This window comes from Serinus canaria, chromosome 3 (assembly GCF_022539315.1).
Source record: "Serinus canaria isolate serCan28SL12 chromosome 3, serCan2020, whole genome shotgun sequence".
Classification (NCBI taxonomy): Eukaryota; Metazoa; Chordata; class Aves; order Passeriformes; family Fringillidae; genus Serinus; species Serinus canaria.
The window spans coordinates 109,581,623-109,606,359 of record NC_066316.1 but is presented as its reverse complement, the minus strand read 5'-3'; the positions used below and the strand labels follow the sequence as shown (position 1 = coordinate 109,606,359).

General features: G+C 43.1%; 1 protein-coding gene across 1 annotated transcript in view; it reads left to right on the top strand.

The window, feature by feature from the left end:
• Positions 1–24,737, top strand: part of PKHD1 (PKHD1 ciliary IPT domain containing fibrocystin/polyductin) — a 281,842-nt gene that overhangs the window by 42,370 nt on the left and 214,735 nt on the right. The window contains exons 34-35 of the mRNA XM_050971903.1: positions 7,591–7,774; positions 13,339–13,489. Of these exons, the coding sequence (XP_050827860.1) occupies positions 7,591–7,774; positions 13,339–13,489 (335 nt within the window). The remainder of the gene's footprint in view (positions 1–7,590; positions 7,775–13,338; positions 13,490–24,737) is intronic.

Sequence of the window (24,737 nt, the reverse complement as noted above, 5' to 3'; positions counted from 1 at the left end):
TCAGGGTGAGTTTTTGTGTCCGTGGTCATGGACGTTGGACTAGATCCACCATGTCCCTGTAGCCACACTTGCATGGCATCAACATTTCCTAATAACAGCAGTTATTCTTTGGGAAATGTGAAACATGCATTTGGCTGGCAGGGTTGGGTACCCAAGCACCTCTTAGCCATCATGACCATCTTAATGAATTAAGCTCCCTTAAATGCCTTTTTTTTTGAGGAAACGGTCTCAAGTTGCACCAGGAAAGTTTCAGGTTAGATATTAGAAATTTTTTTTCACATAAAATGTTTTCAAGCTTTGGAAGACAATGCCCAAGGAAGTGGTGGAGCCATCACTCCTGAAAGTGTTATAAAAACATGTGGATGTGGCACTTGAGGACATGGTTTAGTGGTGAACATAGTGTTGGTGAGATGATGGTTGGAAATGATTATCTTAAAGGTCTTTTCCAACTTTAACAATTCTTTGATTCTGTGGCCACACACATTTTGTGTTTTGGTTATGTGGTGGGATGGCCTCAGTGGGGTAAAGGTGTAGAAGGAAAAAGGTGAATGACTAGAAGGGTGAACAAATGACAGACCATGGCCAGTTCATACCTTTGGGAAGCTGGAGATGAGGATTTGACTTCCTTGAGAGGAGGATGGGATCATCCATTGTGACCAGAGCATCTTCCTTAACTGGTGAGAGGTGATGATCTCCATGTGTCTCTTTGAGAGAAATAACCCTGCCTAAATTTTGGAGCTAACTCTTCAAAATCAACATTTCCTGGGACAAGATACATTCCATCCTCTTCCTACTGAAGGCTCAGAATTAGGCGTGTCAGATCTGCAAAAGGCAGAATTTAAGGCTTTTAAGTCTCAGCTCTGAGCCATGTACCACTCTCCAAATTCTAAACATGGAGTATTCACCTTGGTGTTTCACTCCTTGGTGGAGTCCCATCCCTGGAGTTGTCCAAGGAATTATTGGATGTGGCACTCAGTGCTCTGGTCTGGGTGACAAGATGAGGAGAAGTCAAAGCTTGGATTCTGCAATCTTGGAGATCTTTTCCAACGTGAATGGTGCTGTGATTCAGGAATTCCAGCACTCAGAAGCTTAACATTTCAGCTCTTTCACAGCTCTGAAGTTGGAGACCATCTGGAGGTCTGCAGAAATATTTGCTGTTCTGAGGCTGTCCAGACATCCAGTATCCAGGTGACCAGAGATCCATGACCTCTTATTCTTTGTGGATGTGAAAGAAAGGTGGCAAGTTAGAGTGTCCATCAGGGTAAATTCACAGGGGTTTGTTCACAGGTGTGTGGAATATCAATCCTCCAAAGATGAAGTTGAATAAATTATTTGCCAAAAACCATCCCAATGTGAAATTTATCATTCTTTTGAGCAAGGGTTGGGACAAGAGGCCTCCAGGTGTTCTCTTCAGCATCACTTATTCCCAAATTCTAAATTTACTCCTGTCATTTTGAAGGGTTCCTTTCATAGAATCCCAGAAAGATTTTGGCTAAAGGAACCTTAAAGGTCCTCTAGTTCCAACCCCAGTGCCATGAGGGATACTAAAAAAGATGGAAGGGAGAAAGAAAAAGAGCTTTAAAACCCAAACAAAAGCACTCAAAAAGAGACAGGAGGGCATAAAGAGCTCAATTTTCTTTGTTTAAAGAATGCCCAGGCACAGTCCCCAAAACTACTTGTTATTTTAAGTAGAAAAAACTGCTGGAGCATTGGAAAAATAAAGCACAAAGCCGGGCACCCTGGCTGTTGCAGGGAGAATAGCACGCTAACATTTAATCACAATGATCCAAACTGTGTTCAGAACTCCCTGAGTGGTTGGTGGCAGAGGGATCCTGAGAAAAGCGATTTTGCTGGCAGGACCACGATGCTTGTTCCTGTCACTAGATGTCAGCAAGTGAATGCTGATGGCTGGTTGTGTGTCTGGAGAGGAAATGCAAAGGAAGCCTTGCCTTTCCCTCTCTCTCCTGCCCCGGGTTTTGCAGCCTTGCCAGTTTTACCAGTCTAGTTGCAAAATATTTGTTAATTAAATATTTACAAACAAATATATATATTTTTTCTTTTCTTAAATAATAAAAATCCTGTTGCAGGCTGCTCAAATCTGTGTTTGACAGGCTCTTTGTGCTCCCTGAGACACTTGTATTCAGCTTGTACACATCTACATCTGGCATGGGTAAATCTGTATACAGAGCAAGATGCTTTCCAGATACTCTTCCACCTAATGGTAAATATTTAAGGACTTTTTTATTTTATATTTAAGGTTTTAACCCTGCCCCTCACCACGTTTAGGGTGGTTTAAGTGCAGTAACTCCAGTCTCACCTCATGGTTTGCATCGTGCTGTTTGCCTGGGGAATTTTGCCACTTGGTGCTGGCACATCCAGTGCTCAGACCTTTCTTGCACTGCCTTGTCCATGTGGGAGAGGTGGCAAAGAGACTCCAGAACTGTGAAGGAATGGGAAGGGGAGGTCTGTGGTGCTTCAGAGCCCCTCAGTGTTGTGTCCCAGTTGGATTTCTGTCTGACCTTTCCCTGTTCCACTCGCTGAACTGGCTGATGTGAAGAGTTTAAGCTGCATTTCTTCTGTTACTGAGGGCTGTGAAGCAGAACCCCCTCTCCTCTGGCACTGTGGGATGCCAGGTGGCAATGGCTGCCCTGGCTCTCAGGGCTGGGTCATGTTGTGTCTGGCTTGCCTGGGATTAGAGATGTCCACGTGGGAATCCCCAGCCGGTCCATGTGGCTCTCTCATGTGATCCAGTCCACAGGGCAAGGCTCTGCAGGTAGGAAATGTGACTTCTTTCCTTCTTTCCCTTTGAGCAGGAGGTTTTCTAAGAGATGAGGAATTGCCAGGCTCAGCAGGATCTATCCATAAGCCTTCCTCATGGGGCTTTCCTTCGGAGCTGGTGCTGAGCAGGGTTGCAGCGAGGTTTTGGTTTGATCACTGGCAAGAGCTGGGAATGTAACTGGGATGTGCCCAACCCAGAGCACAAGGAATGGGAATGCAGGACCAGACTCTTTTATAAAAACTGTTGCCTTTTGCAAGGTGCAGAAAAATCAATTCAGAACAGAGCTAAAATTTGATTTTCAGCCTTAAAGCTTAAAAAAAAATTAACAAAATTAAATAAAATTAACAAAACCCCACTGCCTTCAAGGAAAAACAAAACCAAAAGAAAAATGCCCAAATTAACCCATGAGTCTTTAAAGTTATAACTGGCTTGATCACCATGCCTGGAAGGGTTCAAAAGCCATGTAGATGTGCCACTTTGGGACATGATTTAGTGGTGGGTTTTGCACTGCTAGGAGAATGTTTGGGCTCAGTCTTAGAGGGCTTTTCCAACCAAAATTATTCTGTGATCATGAAAGTTGTCCCCTTCTCTGGTTCTTGCTTCTTTGCCATTGCATGAGCAAAAATGCAGTTGAGGATTTTTTTCAGCTCAGGTTAAATTTACAGAACGTGTGGGTAATGTTTGTGGGACTGAGCTGTGGTCCTGTGAAAGATGAGAAAACTGGCAGGAAGCTTGAGACAGCTGAGAAAATAACTGATTATTCCTCTAAGATGATATTAGGGTAAATGCTTAAGTCAGTCCCTTAGATTTTATGTTTTACATTAAGGTGAAGATAAGGAATGCACCTTTGAAAGAAGGTGAACTGATAAGAGGATGCATCAGGGTAAAGGCTGAGCCTGATTTTCCTGATTGCATCAGCATGATTGGAATAACAGGTCTGACTTTGAGCTTTTGATGTAGCAGATTTGGGAACTTTGTTGGAGGGTTCTGGACCTGCCATTAACCAGACTGCACTGGTAAATGTGGATGCTTGGGGAGGAGGATTTAGATTAGAGACTAGAAGTGAGACTGGTTTAAAAGGATGTGCAGTTCAATGGAGCTCTTAAATGGGGCAAGAGGAGAGAGAGGAATGAGTTTTGGTTCTAACAAGGAGGTGCACTGAGCCAGGACAGTGGGGACTAGAACCAGAGAAATTTGGGGATTTGTATGAGCAGATGCAGAAGATATGAAGAGGGTCTGTTGTGGTATTGTGGCAATTGGGACCTCAGTATAAACCAGGGCCTCTGATGTTTATTGTGGAGATCAAACCAAAGGATCCAAATGGTCCCTTCTACCTTTCAAACCTAGAAATGAAGCTAAGAGGGGGAAATAAAGCATATTAATTACATGGCTGGAATGTTCTGACAGGGAGATCTATCAGGCAGTGGAATAGATGCTTGAAAGCCCCCTCTTGGGACTTCTGAAACCTGTCTCTGTGAAATGAATGTCTCACAGGGAGCAATTCTTCACAGGCAAAGGTTGGACTCTATGACCTTAACAGGTCTCTACCTCGTCTCCCTTTTATTAACTTTTTGTTTTTTAATTCTTTGTCTTCCCTGCTAAGCACATGTTGCTGCTCCAGAGTCCATTTTGTGAGGGGTGGATGACCAGGGATGTGAGTTTTGGCACTGGGACTCCTTGGGCAGTTCTTCAATCAATCCCCAGCTGCCCTTGGAGCCTCCTGCAGGTTTGAGCCTCATCACACGTCCAGCAGTTGTTATTAAACAGTGACCCAGAACAAAGCCCTTGTGCTGAGCATCCCAGGATCCTGGATTAAGCCAGAGTATCCCTCAAAGCCAGGGCTGGGAGAAGTCAGTCCCTAAGCCATTACCACCACACAGAGATTTGGCTGCTGTAGTGTCTGATCTCCAAAGAGAAGCTGTAATGAGCTGAGAGCATTCATCCCAGCAATGGGATTGCAGGTTTGATCTTTATAGGGAGTATAAAGCCTAAAGCAGCTTCATTCCGGGGTTTGAACACTCACCAATTAAGCAGGGAGAAGAATTATGTCCCAGAACAGGCAGAATATCCTTTTAGGGTGTGCCAAAAGTGTGTTGAAATCTTCAGCTGATATTTTTTTCTGCTGTTTGGTAGGAGATAATGGCACCAACCACACCAAGGGCTATTTGTGTTTCATAGTTGGAAGAATGGGAAGGGAAAGGCCAAGACTTCCTCCTAAATTAATAAAGACATTAAAACCTCTGAGAGGAGGGAAATAGGAAGATCTTGGAGAGCCCCAAGGAAGGAATGGGAATAGAGCATCACCTCTAAAAATGATATCTCCATCTGATGGACCAGAAATGTGGGGTGGGGAGGTTTTCCCCTCCTTCCACCTGAGGGAGAGAAAGCAATTCTAAGTTTGATTCCGGGGTGTGCAGATGAAGTAGGGTTTGTTTGGGTTTTGCTTCCTCTGATCTCTTTGCAATCCTTTGCAGCCATATTCTAAAACTTAGGTTTTTACCTTTGTTTGCCTGGTTTGAGTTAAAAATTATTTCAGCCATTGTTAGGATACAAGGCCTCCTGTTCCTACAGGCATGATAACTTTGGGATGAGAACACTGGAGCACAGCAGAAACTCCCAATTTCCCCAACATTTTGGGGTTGTTTCAAAAGTGCCAGACTGTTCATGTGCTGAGCTCTCAGGGCTGTGCAGGAAACACCTTCTGGTGACCTTCATGAGCCAGGCAAGTTCTTTGACAGCAGCAAAATGTCGAGCAAAACAGTCCTGACATTCTGTGAGTGATTTCCAACATTCACCCCAAAATAGAGTTCAAGTGGTTTTCCACATAGGAAAACTCTGCCATGTTCCTTTCAAGACCTCAAAGCCTTCCTGTAATTAATTGTTTCTACTCCAGGTTGTTGCAAATGCAAAATCTTTGCGGCATTTGGTCCTCTTGGATGCTATTTATTTGTCAAAACACAGATATTTAGTGCTGCTTAAGATGCCCTTGGAACATCAGGAAAGACATATGTTTTTTGTTGTAGTCATAGAATACCTGAAGTAGCACTAGATAGAATTTTTGGACAACAAAAGCAAAATCTTGCTGTCATTCTTTTAGGCTTCTCTGCCTATTACTTGTCTTAGATGTAGCTCTTCAAGGCAGGGATTGTGTTTGGCTCTGTTTGGATGCCAAGCAAGAAAATTGCCCCTGGATTTTCGGAAGGAAAGGGATTAAGCCTTGCAAGTATTGCAAAAATTGTGAGCATGTGGGTAACTTTATTTTCTCATTCTAAATCCAGAGGAAAAAAAATAGAGAAGAATTGTAAACTCTCTCTCTCTGAAGTTCAGAGCAGATGAACTGATAGGTTTCAATATTTCAAAAATACCTGAAACATTAAAGAGTTATAAACTCTTCAGAATTGCTCCATATAAAATAGTAAGCTCTAGCAAAATGTGCTAAATATTTTAGTACAGGAAATATGAATACTTTCATATTTTTACAATTTCAACCCCCATTTTTAGGATTGCTTAGGAGACAAGACATTCATTAACAATGACATTTCCCCAAAATCACGGCACCTTTTGAACAAATTGGAATTTACAAAAGAAAATAGGAAAAAATCCCTTTCTTGATAAATTCCCATTGATTGGATTTCTGATGCTTAAGGAATCTCTTGGATGTTACAGTGCAGTCTGTTATACTGTCCACAGACCTTTTTAAGAGTTCATTACAACTATTTGGTTAGGTCAGGATTAATGAATATTCTCCAAAAGTCAGGGCCTTGAGAGAAACAGATTTAATGTCTGTCATGGTTTCATGCTTGAAAGACTCCTGTCTAAAATTTCTAAACCCAAATACTTCAACTGAATCTGAACTTAAGTGACAGTTCATAATACAGTTCATAGACTTGAACTCTAGTTTTTTTCTAGCATTTTTTGTCTGGATTTAGAATAAGAAAATCTAATTTTTTCTCACACTGAATTACTTACGTTGGGAAAAAAACCTCCAAGATCATTGAGTCCAACCTGTGACTGATCCCCACCTTGTCACCCAGACCAAAGCACTGAGTGCCACATCCAGACCTCCCTTGGACACCTCCAGGGTTGGGGAGTCCACCACCTCCCAGGGCATTGCATTCCAGGGCTGAACAACCCTTTCCATGAAAAAAAAAATTCTTCCAGATGTTCACACCACTTGTTCTTTAAATAAACCTCAAAACAGCTGCTCCCATTACAATTTTTACCTTATCTGTGGAGGCAGACTTGGACCACACCTCAAGTCATACTCAGCTGTAAAGCAAGGGATCCCAGTTCCCCAGGAGCCCTACAATCTGTGTCAAAGTTTCCTCAAAAACTGTTTCTGGGTTTCCAGCTAATGATGTATGTTAAATTGTCACATCTCCTTGGTCAAAGTTTTGTGCCACATTCCTGAACTGTAAACCATGTTCTAGCTCTCCCAGAAGAAATGTCCATGTGTCTATTCAATCCCTTGTGTCATCTCCTTCTGGACAGAGCACTTTGATCCCAAAGACCATGCTGGTGCTCAGGGCACAGAGGATGCTCAGGGCACATTTTACTCACAAAGCAAATGGGGCTGAAGGAGGCGCATGGAGACCTAATTATCCTTGAAAAGTATGCAGATAAAGAGGACCTGGGTGCACATCAGGAGCCAAAAAATGTTGGAATGGTTTGGGTTGGAAAGGACATTAAAGTTAGTTTAGTTCCATGGGCAGGGACACCTCCTGCAGTGACACCTCTCAGGAGTTAAAATGTGCTCAGTGTCAGTGGTGTTTAGGCTGCTTTGGGTTATTTCTTCCTCTCCTGTCTTGCAGCCTCTCTGGCCATTCTCTGTGGTCTAACACATTCTTCTGCCAGCTGCCAAGAGGACAGAGCCACCTTCATTGAGTGTGACATCCGAGTCCTGGTGGGCACCTCCCAGCAGAGAGGATCTGTGTCCTACTTCTACATCTGTGGGGACACCCCGCCCCAGGGACATTTTGCTGGACTCCTTGCCAGGTTAGTGCCATGTCTCTCCATCAGCCCAGTGGGTCCATCCACAAATTACATCCCCCCCATGGCTTTCCACCTTTGGCAGAGCTGTTCCAAATGATGGGCTGAAGGAACAAATTCTTAGTTCTCACATTGATGAGACCTGTTTGGAGCTGTTTAGCCTTGAGACCACTAGAGAGCTCTGCTGGGTAGTGGAATTCATTCTCTGTGCCTATCCAAGCATCTCCAGTCCCCCCTCCTTCTCTCCTGCCTTTTTAAAGTGTTTGAGAGACATCAGAAAATCCATCTCGTAAACAGCCTGCTTTGTTCCTTCTTAGGTTTTAATATTTATCTTCTGATCCAAAGCAACATCTGATGGATGCCAATGGGAAAAAAGATTAGGCATTATGAAAAGCAGAAGTCTTCTTTTTTCTGTTGTTTTCCCTTTTGTTTTCCCTTCTGTTTTTTTCTTCTTTCCCCCCCCCCCCCCGCCTTTCTCCAAGCATTTTCATCAGTAAAAAGTCAAGAGGTAAATTCAGCAGGGTTTGCAAGGGTGCTTATGCTTTGCAAATCCAAGGCCAAGAGGTGTCCAGGAGTACAACTTGGAACTGTTGTCTTTGATGGAGCAGTGAGGATTTATTCCTGCTAGGCATTTACTTCTAGAAGTAAGTGGGATGTCTGAGTTAAGGAATAAGCAGGTAAATGATTAAAGATTTGTTTTGGAAGGGACCTTAAAGGTTATCTTGTTCCAACCCCATGGGCAGGGACACCTTCCACTATCCCAGGTTGCTCCAAGCCCTGTCCATCCTGGCCTTGGACACTTCCAGAGGAAGTGGATCCAGAGGCAGCCACAGCTTCTCTGGGAAACCTGTGCCAGGGCCTCCCCACCCTCACATGGAAGAATTTCTACCTAATCTCTAATCTAAATCTCCCTCCTTCAATTTGGAGTCACTCCCCCTTGTCCTATCATTCCATGCCCTTGTGAAAAGTTCCTCTCCAGGCCTCTTGTAACTCCCCTTTAGATACTGGAACAAGCTGAATAAAACTTTCCAGAAGTTATTTAGTAAATAGAGAATTAGAACAGCATTGTAATGCACTGCCCATGATTTGCTGTCCATGGTGAACAAACTTCTGGCTGCTGCATCTTGCCGTGGTCCAGGTATTTCAGTGAAGTGGCAGAGATCTGATCCTCATCTTGACCTGGTCCTTGCATCATACCTGGTGTTGATTCACCAGAGGGAGCTCTGAATAACCTGAATTGAGGGGGAAAAAAAAAGACCCAACTGGCATTTATGGTACAAAGGCAGCAAGACATGAATTCCACAGTTTTTTAAACTTGTTAAAAAATATAAAAATAGAAGTTTCCAACTAAAATTAATTTTTAAAAAAAGTTTACACAGTTGCAACACCCTCTCTGTGGGTCTGTCACTTCTTCCTCACCAGTTTTTTAAAATTGATCTAGATTTCATCAGGCCTGGACTTTTTAAGAAAATTCCTCCCAGTTTTGAGAAAATCAGTGTAAGGCAGAAAGAAATTATTTTCCTGCTGAGGAGACGGGGGCAGAATTCTGCCCTGATCTGTACAACTGGCCAAGTGTCCAAAGCCACACTGTGCATTGGTAATATCCTGTAACGTCCCAGGAGATGGAGAGGACTGATCTTTGGAAGAAGACAAAGTAAGGAGACTTAGAAAGAGGGGAAAAAAAGGTGAAATTGAAGTAATTTAATCAGTTCTACTACTCCCAGAATGACTTGTTTCAAATCAAGAAACTCCAGGAGCCTTGCCTTGTCTAGTTGAACTTTGCTTTGCTTTTTCTCACATCCGTGCAACCCCAATCCAGAGAACCAACAAACCTGAGAGGGACAGGACAACCCTGTCTGTGTTTCTTTTTTGCTTATTTTTCCCTGAATATCAAAATTGTGCTCTGTTCTTCACTGATTAAAAAATGCATCTTCAATGATACACTACTACTACTACTACTACTACTACTACTACTACTACTACTATAGTCTGATTACTTTTTTCTTTCTTCTTTCCTTGGTTTGGGCTGCCACTGTAGAGAAAGTCACAAAGTCCTTTTGCTGACTGTTTGCTTATTGTTTTCACTGTGTTTTTTAGTCCAATTTCACTGTGAATGCTCCAGAGACAGGGTTTGTTATTCCTCCTGGGAATCCTATTTCTGAATCAAATCAATTAACTTTTTTATCTACTTTTTTTCCCATTTTTCCCACTTCTTCAACATCTTTCTTATTGTTTTAACTTTTCACCCTATTGTGCTCATGCTTATCTTTTAGTTGAAAATTAAAACTTGGGTTGCTAATTTTTTTTCTAGTGAGATTATTTCTAAACTAAAGGGAAGTTTATTTCTTGCTAAAGGGAAGTAGGGGCAAAAGTTGTTTGTTTTCAAAAAACTTTCCTGATTTGAGAAATCTTAGAACTAATAGAAGGAAAAAATTGAGAGGTTTGAATCATACAAATTAACTTATTTCAAAACTTCTGAAAACTGTTTTCCACACTTCAGTGCAGAAAAATATTTAATTTTAAAATGTTAACAGAATTTGCAGGAAAGTCTTAGAAAATCTAAATGTTTTCACCAGAAAAGAGCTATTTTGAGGATTCCTGAAATAATACGTACTGATTGTTTTAATTAATAATAGTAAATAATAATAAAAACATATATGAATTTTAGTTCTGTGCAAATGCTCAAGGTTAAGACATTTTTCCCAGGATAGGGACGAAACCACTGAAGTAATTGCTGGCTTAAGTGCACATTGAATTTCTCCTGTTTTTCTTACTAATTCCATAGAATCACAGAATAGTTTGGGTTTAAAAGGACCTTAAATCTCATCTCTTTCCATCCCTGCCATAAGCAGGGACACTTTCCACTATCCCAGGTTGCTCCAAGTCCCATCCAATCTGGACTTGGGCACTTCCAGGGTTGGGGCAGCCACCTGGACAATGTTTTTCAGGGGTTTAAATAAGTATTTTCTTTATGTAGTTTGTACCACAGACCATACTTTATCTGCTCATAATGGCAAAAGCATATTCCTTAAAAGACTTGTAAGCTTTGCCATTTACAACCTGAATTCCATTTCATAATTCACTCTTTTTCTTGCATTTTTTTAAACATTGCAATTTGTTAAGGGTGTTTCAGAATGTGCTTGCATGAAGACAGGGAGGAACTGGCTCTTACAAGGAAAGCTTATTTACTTTTTGCAAAAAAAAAACCCAAAAAAACCTGAGAAAACCCCTCAAAGGTCCCTGTATTGACTTAAATGTTTAAGAAATTGTGTCCATGCCCTGCATGCAGCTGAGCACCACCTCCTTCTGCCTTTAAAACTGTTGGTAATTTAAAAGATGCAGTTTTTTTCTTGCAGCTTTAAAAAGTACTTTGCAGTCTTAAAAGACAGATCAGTCCACTGAATTATTGTACAGGACAAGATCAATTCTCAAAGTGTTGCTATCAAAAGCAAGCACCCCAAGGCTGGCTTTTGATTATTGATACAGCAGAGGGAAAAGTTTATTTAAATATAAAAATAAAAAATTGCTGTTAAAAGGGTTCAGCAACTTGCAAAGGCTTAAAGGCTTTTTTTGTTGTTGTTGGTGGTGGTGTGGTTTTTTTGGTTTTTTTTTTTTTTTTTTTCTTGTTTTGTTTTTTGTGGTCTCTAATGTGGCTGATTCCTTTACCACTTTAACCCTGAATAAGGGCACCAAAACAAACAGCCCCTAAATGCAGGTCAGAGCAGAGCTTTGTTTGCAGAGTGAGCTGCTCTGTCCAGCAGGGAAGTTCTCAGTCTTCAGGGTCATCAAACTACTCTGATCATCACCCTCCCAACAAAGCTCCGAGTCCTGACTTTCCAGTTGGGTCAATTTTGGGAGAGATTTGGGCAAAGGAGGTGCTTCACCCCCTCTACTCCTCTCTCACGAGACCCCACCTGGATCAGGGTCCAGATTTGGGGTCCCCAGCATAGGAAGGATTTGGAGATGATGGGATGAGTCCAGAGGAAGCAGGATGATGATGATCAGAGGGATGGAGCAGCTCTGCTGTCAGCAAAAGGCTGGAAAACTCGGATTGCTCAGCCTGGAGAAGAGGAGGCTGCAGGGAGAACTTAGAACACCATTCAATGCCTAAAGGGACTCCATGAGATTTGGAGAAGGACTTTGGACAAGGGCATGGAGCAGCAGGGGAATGGCTTCAGACTGACAGAAGGTAGATTTGTGAGAGTTGTTAGGAAGGAATTGTTCACTGTGAGGGTGGGCAGGCCCTGGTACAGGGTGCCCAGAGAAGCTGTGGCTGCCCCTGGATCCCTGGAAGTGTCCAAGGCCAGGCTGGATGGGAAGTGGAAGGTGTCCCTACCCATGGCAGAGGGATGGAACTGGATGCTCTTTAAAGTCCTTCCAGTCCAAACCATTCTGAGGTTTTAATCCCAGGGGTACTTTAACAAAACCCTGTTATATGGGATTTTCAGGAACCTGAAGGCCTCCTAAAATCCTGATCCTGTCTATCTGATCCTCTGTTTTGTTGAATTAATCACACTGTGAACTCTGTCCTTTCTTAGCTGTTCAGAAAAGCCATGTAATTTCTGTTTTGCTGGTTGTTGGTGTTGCTGTAGTTCCTTTCTCCTCACCTTCCTACAACTTGCCTGTGTGGATCTGATGGTGAGGTGGGGAGGAGAGGAACAAGTAGCAATGGCCAAAAGTCACAGAATTAGGCTGGAAAAGACCTCTGGGATCATCAAGTCCAGCCATTTACCATGCACCACACTTTGCTCACCACTAAACTATATGTTGGATCCTATAGCTCCCCACAATGAAACACTACCAAAATCAGCAACTGTCTGCAGCAAAACCAAGAAAAAAAATGTTTGTCTCCCACCACATTTTCTATTTCTTCTTCCCCCTGTGCAAGGGGAGGCTTTAGAGCAAATGTCTGCTGGTATAACTGGCACATATATCGAATCTCCTTAGCCTGGGCTGTTAAGTAAGTTTAATTAATTTACTAAGTTAATGTTCCAATGTTAGCAACAAAGCATCATTGCAATCAGCTGGGTAGCAGGAATTGGAACCCCTAAATGAGCTCATTTTTTCACAGTTGGAATTAGGGACCAGTTAGCCAGTTGTGTGGTTTTTTCCAATTTCTCCCCTTGCCCTAGGGGAGTTGCAAGTTATTCATTCCCCATTGCTAAGTGTGGGTAAGATGGGGAGGGGGGAGACACAAACCAACCCTACTCCTCGTAGGAGTCCATCTTTGCTCCCAACACTGCTGATTCCCTCCCTGCTGTCTGCACTTATCTGCCTGCCTTGGTCCTGGACTGGCATTTGTTCCTGTTTGTGATGGTTTGGGGAAGGAGAAAAGCATCACTGAGAGATATTTACTGCATGTGTTTTCATCCTGAGTGCGTGCAGATAAAGGGGGGAAAAACAAATAAACAATAAAAGAATGGAAACAAAATTACCGAAATTTGCAAAGTTTGACAAATGGTGGCCAGGAGTTGCCACAAGCTAATGGCTTTCAATGATTAATAAGAGTAAAAATAATTGCATTTCATTAAGATTGATGACACCCCATTTAACCTCCCTTCTCGTTTCAGCCCTAAAGTGGAAAGAGATGAAGTTCTCATCTATAATAGCTCCTGTAACATTACCATGGAAACTGAGGCAGAGATGGAGTGTGAGGGAGCTAATCAGCCAATTACTGCCAAGATTACTGAGATATGGAAAAACTGGGGCCAGAACACTCAGGTATAATCAAATCTTTTTTACAGACTGATTCAAACAGCTTAAAATTAAATTTGTAATATTGTGTACATTTAAAGGGGGGCAAGAAAAAAAACAATTTAGGCTGAGCAGCAGCAATATATAATATTAAATGCTTTCCAACTTTGAATAGCTGTTCTAATACAGCACAGCTGAATTAATGGTTAACTATGGCTAATCATGTATTTTATGAGACATAAATGAGCTTTACCTTATTTTCTGAGCAATCTATGTATTTTTTAACACTCTCTCTTTTTTTTTTTTAATATAAATTCAATTTTCCTATAAAAGTGTTATTTTCTGTTGAGCAGAAATTTTAGCCATGAGGTACAGTTTCAGCTCTCTGGCAGAGACTTAGCATTCAGTGCAGCCTTGGTTATATTTGATTTTTGCTGCTTTTCAGTAGCTGAAGGAAAATGGGACAGTGTTCCCAGTGCTATCTGTGAGTATTGCAAGAAAAGAAGACATATGCCAAGAGTTCATGACAAAAAAAGCTGTAATCCTGAACCAGCATAAATTTTAAGACTTGATACGTAAAAATGTCATTGCTAACCTGAAATGTCCTGTTAGAATTCTCACAGTTTTGCAGAGGGGGTGTTTAGCCACCAGAATGAAGAAATTTAGAGGGATTGGGTATTTCTTGAACACCAATTATTCCTTCTTCATTCTCCTTTCCTAAAGGAGCAGCTCCTGAGATGTGGTGGAGACCTTCTGAATTCAGGAACCTGTGAGTGGGGTTAGTTACACACCTGACCTAGGGAAAAAAAAACAATGGCTATTTTTAATCTGTTAAATAAACTTTTCAAACAATCTTTTAGCACAGTTTAGGAAAATGAAGTTCATTTGCTCAGCATCAATGTTAAAGCTACCACAGTAATTTTTAACTCTATCTGCAAAGAGGTTTCCTGTGTTTAAGGACTTTAAATTTACTTTGCCAGCCCAAAAAGTAGCTGCATTGTCCTGGCAGAATAATTTTGGTGCATTTCTAGTGTTGAATTCTGTATTTAGTTTTATATATCTGATCTATTCTATATTTAGCAGTCTCTGAATATTTGCAAATCTACCTTACATGAATATTACTGTTGCAGTGGAGTCTCCTAAATTACAATTCCTTGCTTCTGTTAAGCCTGTCCTTGGTTTGTGAGGGAATGTCAGATGTAGAATGTTTCTTATTGAGATTAATTTGCTCATCAGCCTTGTTAGTTATGTTACCTTAAACATGCCCAGCTAAGGAGAAATACAACCCTCAAAAATTGCTGGTTGGTGACTGCAGGAGTGAAGTGCCCAGGCAAGCATGAGATCAAATGGTAACTCCTCCTTACATTCCTATTTTCCTTCCCAAATGGGATAAGGGCTGCTCTAGAGTCCCAGAGCCTGGGCTGCAGCAGCCCAGAGGGATATTTCCCTCTGCTGTCTGTGATCTGAGCTGTGTCACAGCTCCTGCAGCCTCAGTAATGGCAGGATGGCAGCTTGTCCTGTGACTCAGGTGGGAGCAAGAAGAGGAAGAAGCTGTGAGGTTTGCTCCTGCTGTGTTTTTTTTCTGCTCAGAGTAGGGAAAACCAAGGAAGTCCTAAGTGTCCAGAATGAACAAATCCATTCAGAGCAGGATGGAAACAGCAGCACTTTAGATCTGGGATTTGCTGCTGCTTAATGAACCCAGTGGGCATTCAGAATCATTTTATCCCTCTTCCCAAAACTGGCTTGGGTGAGCGGAGGTGGATGGGTGGGGAGTTCAGATAAATGGCTTCAATTTTGGTCCCTTCCTGGCTGACAGCATCCCGTTAAGATTTACGACCTGGTGCAGTGCATGCATGCTTCACTGTGGAGGTTTAAATCATGTCATGTGAACTGGCCTTACCTTTCCAGTGGAAAAAATGGTCCCCAGCTTCAGCACTAAGCAGTGAAATGCATTAATAGCACCACGTGCCTTAGGATAATGGTGCTATTAGCAGGCAGCACAACTCTGTGTGCAAGTAATGGGGCTGCATCTCTTTATAATAACATCTGGCACTTCTCTTGCATGCTCATGCAAGGATCTCAAAACATTCCATAAAAAAGGGGCATGATGATCCTGTTCTCAGCACAGCTACACTGCTCAGTGGTTTGTTTTCTGCTGCCAGCTGAGGGATGCCAGGCAGGCCAAGAACCCAGCCCAGGTCTTGGGTGCTGTGGGAGGGTTGTTCAGAGGTGATTTGGTGATGATGGTGGAGCAGGATTAGCTCCAGGATGGCATTGCAAGTAAACATGTAGAAATTCTGACAGAGGCTTATGGAATGGAATAAATGGGCGCTGGCAAAAAGAGAGAATAGCCTTGGTTGAGAGCAGAAAATAATAAATAAATAAAGTGTAAAATATTGGTTCTGGGAACCTGAGCCTGAGAGGTAAAAATGGTAACATCACCAAACCTGCCAGAGCAACATTTGGACAACATTCTTGGGCACAGATTAGGGCTCTTAGGGCTGTTCTCTGCAGAGTCAGGAGCTGGCCTTGATGATCCTTGTGGGTTTCTTGAAACTCAGGATATTCTATGATATGCCCACTATTCTATGACACAGTTTTTAGGGTATTTTTTCATCAGTTGTAATTTTTAAACAACTTCATTTTCCGGTAGGTGCTGCAAAATCCATCACTTAATTTTTGTCCTTTCAGCTCTGGTCTCTGAGCTGTTGCTTGCATGAATCATAGAATCCTAAATGTCAGAAAAAACCTCCAGAAACATCAGGTGCATGGTTAAAGTCAGGGATGGGCTCAGATCTGAATCTAGAGGACTCCCAGAATATCATGGGGTTTCAAGGTGCTGCCTGAAGATCTGTGATTTTTGCTGCAGACTTCATGAAATTTCAGTTCAATTTGGATTTTTTCTGATGTCTGGTCTGTGTCCCACCACTCCCCCAGAGAATAATTTTTATGATTTTCATTAGAAACTGATTTAAGCTCTTGCCTCACTTTGTGTTTGAAGTATTTTGCCCTGTATGACTTAATTAGGTCACAAGAAATAAGCAGCAGGCCTCTGCCCCACTGTTGCATTCAGCATCATTAGTGTTTGTAACTTACTCTGTTATTATCCAAGAAGAGTTGCACAATTATTTTTATTTCAGTATATAATGCAATTTAGCCTACTGAAAAGAGAGGGAGGGCAAAATAAAACCCCAGTACTGATTGTATATCCCACAGGACTTAATTAGTTCACAGCTTCAAGAATGCACTGGATAATGGGAAGGCATGAATTAAATAATAAAAGGGAAAAGAAAAGTTCTAATGCTCACTCAGTACCTGTCCACTTCCACCTTGGCTGCATAATGAGACGTCAGCTCTGGTGACACTGATGGGATGTGCAAAACACCCCAAAAGCACCAGGAGAGGATGCTCATGGGAGGGTTTGACCAGGCTGGGTTGGCTCTGAACCCATTATGCTTAGTGAGCCTTCCCATTATTATTCCAGATCGCTGGACCAGACCTAATCATGATGCAAACATGCTGCTGGAGCAGCTCTTCCCTGCTCCCACTCCCCCTCCTCTGCTGGCCCACATGGCTGGTGGAATATTTGGCAGAGGGCCGATACCACATATTTAGTCAGCCCTAGGGAAGCTGAACTGGTATCCCAGTGAATTCCCTGCAACCCAACCCTCAAGGGGTCTCTGTTGAAGGGTAGGGGGTTAATAAAAAATAACTTGCCAGATAAAAATGCCATCCTGGATTATGGCTCTGCCTGGGTGTGCTGCACTGCTTTCAGTTTGTTTTCAACAGATATTGAGATTTAAGGGGTGGAGTATTGAGGATCTGTGAATTCTTAGCTTGGTGACTGATGCAGGGATAAGTGTTTTGTTCACTTCTCATGAAAGAAAAAAAACCAAAAAACACAATGGTCATGCCTGAGATATATAATGTCACCTCAAAATCATTTCTGTTCAGCTCCCACTTAATATAATCAGGACTAGATCTTCCAATCCCTTGGATTCCTCTGTAGGTCTTAGAATCATTCCTTTCCTTCTTTTTTCAGCCTTTTTTTTCCTTACTTACCATCTCTCTTGATGCCAAAGTTTTTGGAGGTGAGGGAAGAAATGGAATGGTTTCATTTCATTGAGTGGTGGAGATATTTGGTGATTTACAAAGGTGGAAAAACCTAGGCAGCTTTCAGGGGGCATGGAAGGGTCTTTGGCAGCCCAGGGCACTCTGGGCATAAAGGACTGTTACTTTATTACTCACAGCAGGACTCATGAAAGGTCATAGATTGGTTTGGGTTGGAAGGGACATTAAAGATCATCTCATTCCAACCCCCTGCCATGGACAGGGACAGCTCCTGGGCATGTTCTCCATCTCTGAGCATTACAAGTGATGGGAAGTGACTCCTCTCTTTTACTCTCATTTTAGAGCTCATGCTGTGTGGATGTTTGGTGGGTGCATTTATGGGGGTGAAGGGCTCATACCTGGCAGTCCATGAGGAAAAACACCACGGCAGGCTGAGGGTAGCTAGGCAGGGCAGGGATCACAGAGACACAGAAGGGTTTGGGTTGGAAAGGATCTCAAAAAGGTCATCTAGTCCCAATCCTCCTGCCATGGGCAGAGACACCTTCCTCTAAACCAGGTTGCTCCAAGCCCCATCCAGCCTGGCCTTGAGCACTGCCAGGAATGGGGAAGGTACAGAGCAGATTCCAGTTTGATATGGAATTTGTTTGGAAGGGGATAATAAAACAGCTGTTCTGTTTTATTCTCTGCTCCACTTGAAGAAGAACTATGGTGCAATAGATATTTAATTCCTGTGTATCCATTTAGAGAGTACAAACTCAGAACACTTTATCTGGCCATGGGGATCACAACTTGCTGAGGTTTGGGAATAGTTTCATTGGATTTATTAGCAAGTATCCTGATAGAACCTGACTTTATGTTGTCTTGGGCTGTGAGTAGAGTTCCTGGGTCCTTTGGCAGTGCAACCAGCCAAAAATAGCCATATCACACAGGATGGGACATCAGAAGTAGGACTAGCTGAACCTCCTTTACAATATTTTGTGTGCTTTTTCATAAATATGCACTTTTAACAACCCAGCAAGCCTACCCCTTGCATCTCCAAATTCCCTGTTTTCTTAACTCAATATCTTGGTTTAAAGTGAAATTTTCAACACAGTGTTATTTTCAGAAGGAGGTGAGGAGGGCAATAAAACCCACCAGATCCTCACAGAAAAGGAGTGGAACAGTCCATTAAAAAAAAAAAAACAAACTAATAAAAAAAGCCACAAAACCAGTCTCGGGGTGTGGAGGCTGCTGGAGCAGAGAGGTACCATCTGCAGGGTTGTTAAGTTGTAGAGAACCAAGATGGGCTCCCCAGTAACCACAGGCAATGTGAAGAGATAAATGGTTGACCCGAGCCCGTGTCAGGCAAGGATTGATGCCACTATCAGCCCCAGTGCCTTTGCAATGATTTTTTAAAAAATCTCTGATAGAGTGTGTTATCTAGTTACTGGCACGAGGGCAATGGCCTGGAGGCAGCAGGGAGGAGGGGGGGAGGAAGAAGGAAAGGAGAAGAGAGAGAGAGAGGGAGAAAGGAAAAAAAAAAAGGTCATTCCAGGAGGACAATCTCTGTTGGACTAAATGAGAAAATAAGGGCCTTGCTCTAGAAGGGGAGGGTAAATAAATAAATAATAGGAAAAAGGGGCTTCTAGGTGTGTAAGGAAAGGATAAGCAAAATTGCTTCTCTGTTTTCCTTTTTCTTGTTTTCTTTTTTTCTTTTTTTAAAATTTATTTCTTTCTTAATTTCTTTCTTTTTTTTTTTTTTTTACCCTTCCTTTTAATGGGTTCAGCCTTGGGCTGCAATAGGAAATTTAGGAGTTGTACTTGTGGTGTGGTTTTCTTTTCCCTTAACTTTTTGCTTCCTGATTTGAGGTTTAACTGTTTCCTCTCCTGCTGTTAGATGAAAAATTAAAGACTGAACTGTAACTTTCTCTTTTTCTCCCCCACATTGTGAAAAGCCTCTTCTTTTTATCTTCAATCCCACCATCTTTCTAATGTCTCTGAGGAGATTACTCCCTGAATTGAAAGTGGCTTTCAGGGAACACTCTTCTCACCACTCACAGAGCTTCGCTGAGAGGTGCATTGGAAGCTGTCCCCAGGATATCCTGGGATGGAATGCCATAACCCCCAGGATGGGATGCCAGTCCCTGTAATCCAAAGCACCTCAAAGCTTTTCTGTATGCATCTAAACAAACCTGTGTGAAATCAGAGCTGAACACTGCATAGTTTAATGAGAGCTCTTTTCCCTTATCCATTTATGCCTGCTCCCATCCTTTAAGAGAAACAGATTTGGAGTGAAAAGCACCATTTTGGAAGTGCTGCTCCAAGGACCAGAAAGGAAATCTTTCCCTTCCTGTACAAAGGAAGGTTCCAATATAAGTCAGGAAGATGTGGGGAAGCTCCTGAGTGACTGTGGGACTTTGTCCTCTCCTCTTGCTCCCAGGTGCTTGCACAGAGTCTTGCTGCCACTTTTCTGTTTAATTATGACAGAAACTCTAATTGACTCCTTCAGCAATTCCACTTTTTGGAGGGGAAAGATTGTCTGTGTTTGGAGCCATGGCTTTGGCTCTCCATCTGGAGGGCTTGGTCTCACAGAATGATTTGGGTTGGAAAGGCTCTTAAAAGATGTAGATCCTTCCACCAGACTGGGTGTCTCAAAGCCCTGTTCCACCTGGCTTTGTGTCCTAGCAGGAAGGGAGTGGGAATTTTGGATACCTGGGACTATGCTGGGGCATTCAGCCCTGGGCTCTGGGTGAAATTGGAGGAAGCCTCGTGCTTTCTCCATCTCATCTTGAATTTAATGGGAAAAGGACTGAGCAACTTGGAAACACACCTAGCCCAGGCTTGCTCTGCATTGGAGCATGGCTTAATATCTCTGATGGTCTTGTGTCGTTGTTGAGACAGAGACAAGTCAAAGCAGCACACTCCATTTTCAGAAGGCTCAAACTGGTTTTATTATAGCATGCATGCTTTTTATACATTCTTACAAAACTCAGAAGTTTACACTTTACTCATTGGTCACGAGGGACAAAGTGCTCATTGGAATAGGCAGTTGCAGGTTTCTCTTATTTATCCTTATTTGGTTTCCATGTCAATGACCTTGGTAGAAAATTCTTTCAGGGGTGAACATGGATCCTCTTATCAAACTTCTCTCTGGCTCACAGAAGTTGCTGTAAAACCTCTTCCACAGCCTTGTCCTTGTTGTGGTGTGATGTGGGATAAAGATGTGGCCTTTCAGCCCCTCGTGTCCCTAACAGAGGACTCTGTCACTCTCTGACTGAGTCCTCTCCCCAGTCCCACCCAGGGCAGCCCTGTGGGCTGGATGCTCCACACGGTGCTTTCTGTGTACCAGAGGCATTGGCTGACCTACAACTCCTTCCCAAATATTCCTGGGGTCTGGCTCAGCACCCAGCAAGGACTGGGCATGTGGGGGACCCTCTACTGAAATTTGGGAGATTTCAGTGGCATAGTCTTGGCCAGAGTGGGATCATTGAAGGGATTCTTGATGTGGTTGGGCCATGGATGTAGTTCTAAAGTTCTGATTCTGGTGCCTGTCCTGTCCTCTGCCCATGAGGGCCCAGATCAGGTGTCCCACCCCATCCACAAGAAGTGAGAAGAAGTCTTGGATAAAGTGTGTGGGAATGGAACACAGTTATGATTTATTTCTTTGGGGAAAAAAATCAATCCTGAGGATAACAAAAGCCTGAAAATTTGATCTTTTAACAAACTGCTGGTAGTGATGGAGACACAGTCATCTTGCATTATGATTTCTTCTGTGCACAGAGTTTAGAGTGAGGAATAGAGAAAGGACAAATAGTATTTGTTGTTCAGGGTTTTTTAAAGATTTTTTCCTGGTTTTGTTGCTGTTGGTGCTATCACTACATTTAACATAGACTAAAAATGTGAACTAGGTGTACGGCTAGAGGAAAAAACAAATACAAAGTAGGGAGATTTCAGTTCAGAGAGCGTTTATTAATAACTTAAAAAAAATGCTGCAGCAGGAGGGAAAACCAGAGCTCTTTGCCATGATGAATCTACTGTAGGCTTCCCCCTGTCTCTAAGGAAGGGGTTAATTTGATGTGGCTGCCAGTAAAAGCAAGCTGTTTTCGTGATGAGCCTGTAATAGCCGGGTGATAGACTGGCTTAACAACTGCTCGCTAAATGCTGGGTACCACCCCCTGATTGGCAGCTCCCTAAGTGGAAGCCCCTCGTGTCCAATCTGTCCTCCTGAATTGCTGCAGAGCAAAGGACTTCATTAAGGGATTGTGAGGGGACCTCCTAAACATCAGCAAATAATTATGCTGGGGAGGAGAGGAGGGGACTGAGAGCTCTGTGGTCCCCATGAAGAAAAGCAGACTGCCAGGGCAGGGAAGCATCAGGTGAAGTGGGTGCTATAAACACTTATGCTGGGTCTTCTCAATAAAGCTCAGTTTAGCCCTGTCTATGACTTAAACAAAATATTCCTGGTCAGCTCCCTGGGTGGTGGAGGGCTGGGAGCTGTTAGCTCATATTCAGTTAAATTTCAAATGTCAGAGCTCGTTAGTGGTGATTGTAGCCAAAGACAGTTTGTGAGGAGCTGGGTAAATTTGAACTTCCTCAAATAAAATTGAGGAAAGAGATTGCTGTTTTGCTTATTGATTTATTTTCCTGCTTTCACACGTCTTCTCTGGGTCTGGGATTCTGATCAAGGGTGAGGCTCAGCTTCACCCAGTTAGGGGTCACAGTGCTCCCTCTTTCACACACACTCTTGCTCTTTCATTCTCAAATTCACCTTTATTTGCAGTTTTTCCTCCTTCCTTCATCTGTGTTTGGTGAGTAGAAGATGCAATTTTTGCTTTCAGTGTTGAAGGGAGCTTTTCCCTGAGCTCACCAGTAAACCCTGGAGGGCAGGCACAGGAAGGCAGCACAGATAATTCCGTGGTAAACTTAGGTTAGATATTTGTGAGAAATTCTTCCCTGTGAGGGTGAGGAGACCCTGGCACAGGTTCTTAGAGAAGCTTTGGCTACCCCATCCCTGGAAGTGCTCCACACCAGATTGAATGGGGCTTGGAGCAGCCTGCTCTAGTCAAAGGTGTCCCTTCCTCTGGCAGAGGGTTAGATCTAAATGGTCTTTAAGGCCCTTTCTTGCCCAAACCAGTCTGTGATTGCATGATTCTCTAAAATGAATTGCTTCAGAAGAAGTTGGGCAGTCAGCGTTGTTCTGCAGTGACTTTTTGGGAGCCCTAATGGGGTGAGTCAGGGAATGGAGCCACTGAGCTAAAAATGTGGCTTCAAAGCTGAGATGGCCCAGACAGTGCTGCAGAAATTGAGTTTTTTCCATGCTGAAACGACTGCAGATGCTGTTCACTGGCATGGCTCCAAACCAGTGCTCAATTTCAGATCTGGAGGAGGGAGTTTCTGGTAGGTACATGAAGGGTTTGAATACAGGTATCATGGGTAACAATTCTGGATGGGTTTCTCCAGGTGCTGATAGCTGCTTTTCCACTTTTATCTACATCCCTTTGTGTGTGTGTGCACTGGGATGGTATCCAACTCTCTCCAAAACAAAATTCACCCTTGGAATATTACTCAGCACACATCTGCATCCTTTAGCATTTGTATGAATTCAAATTCTGGGGTAAGGATATGCCAGCAGGGACCCTTGGGAAGGAGGACCCTGGGTTTCATATCCAGCCAAATGATTTACAGGCAGACAAGCATGTGTGTGTGGGAGGCAGAGAGTGAAGGCCATGGAGTGTATTATTGCAGGGGATCTGTATTCCCAACAAAGATGAGCTGTTCCTGTAAAGACATCCAGACAGAGGGATGTCTTTACAGCTCAAACAACAGCAGTTTGTGCTTTCAACTCAAAGGCTCCTCAGTTCAGAGGGCAGTGTGTTGGTGGGGAGGTTCTCTCTCGCTATAGGCTCTCATCTTGTCTGATTTGAATGAAGTTTGGGCTAAAATCTCCTGAAATGACAAGAAGAGCAGTTACTGTCCCATGACGTGTGTGATGCCCTCTTCAGTGGAGGAGTTCTCATTCGGGCCAAGTGGTTCAAAGTGCACTAAGTTAACTTCAGCTGCCTCCTGGCTTCTGTTGTGGGGCTGTCTGCACCCCTGAAATCATCTTTCATGTGCCACTGTGATCTCAAACTACTGAAAAAAAATAAAATTAAATAGATTGAAGTGCTGTTCCCTAGAGAAGCGGTTCTAATTTTAGCTACATAAAATAGATGTATTACAGTGTACATATCTGCTGCAGACATGTTCTCATTTTGAAGGCGTCTTGTGGTGGGAATGTTCTCCCCTTTTTGTGCAGCTCCTTGTGCAGTAGGCTGGGAGGCTTTATCTGGATTTATCAGAGTTAAAGGGACACCCTTGACTGCAGGAAAATGGCGTGGATGTTCCCAGTGCTCTAAATGCCACTCAGTGCTCAGATTCCCAGGAACTGGGAACTGGCAAATTCAGCTTGGAGAGAGAGGACAAAGGTGGCCTTTGCTGGGGTGTGACATCGTCCTTGCCCCCCTAACCCCATGGTACCCTGTTGCTTCTCTGACCTTTTCTGTACCAGTCCCATCTTCACCTTTTTACCTTTGTGGCAGATAAGTGTTTCTGATGATGACAATAAAGATACCACGAAGCATTTTTATTCTTGGTTGCCCCATCTGGGCTGCGCCTTTGATCCGAAGGGCCGGCGTTCCAGTCAGATTGCACTATCAGATGGAGCTGGCTCTATTTCCTGCATTATTCTTCCTGGCTGTACCACATTATGCAATTATGTTTGCATTTAAACCTGAGCACTTACCTGTAATGATGCTGTGGCCCAGTACACGATACATTAGAGCAGCAGATAATGCACACAGATAGGCTGAGGGCAGCATGTTGTTGATGTGCTAAAGCTAAACAGGACACTGAGTTTGAAAGCGGGCTCTGAAAGCTCGCGGCTTGGGAGGAGCTGCTCCAGAAGCTCACATTGCTGAAATGACAACTGTGCAGGGTGAGCTTCTCTACCTGAGGGGCAGGTGCAGCATTGCTTCCATTGCAGAAGTCAGACACCAGCACTGTTGGTCACTGCCACAGCTTCTGCAGTAGCAGGAAAGCCTTGGAGTCCCAAATCCTGCATCCCTGTAGCACAATGTGAGAGGAAATGATTCTTTCAAGATTTAAAGGAAGCTTAGAGGAAGGCTGGAGATGAACTTTTAAAAAGGGCTTGGAGTAATAGGACAAGGGGTAATTGCTTTAAGCTAAA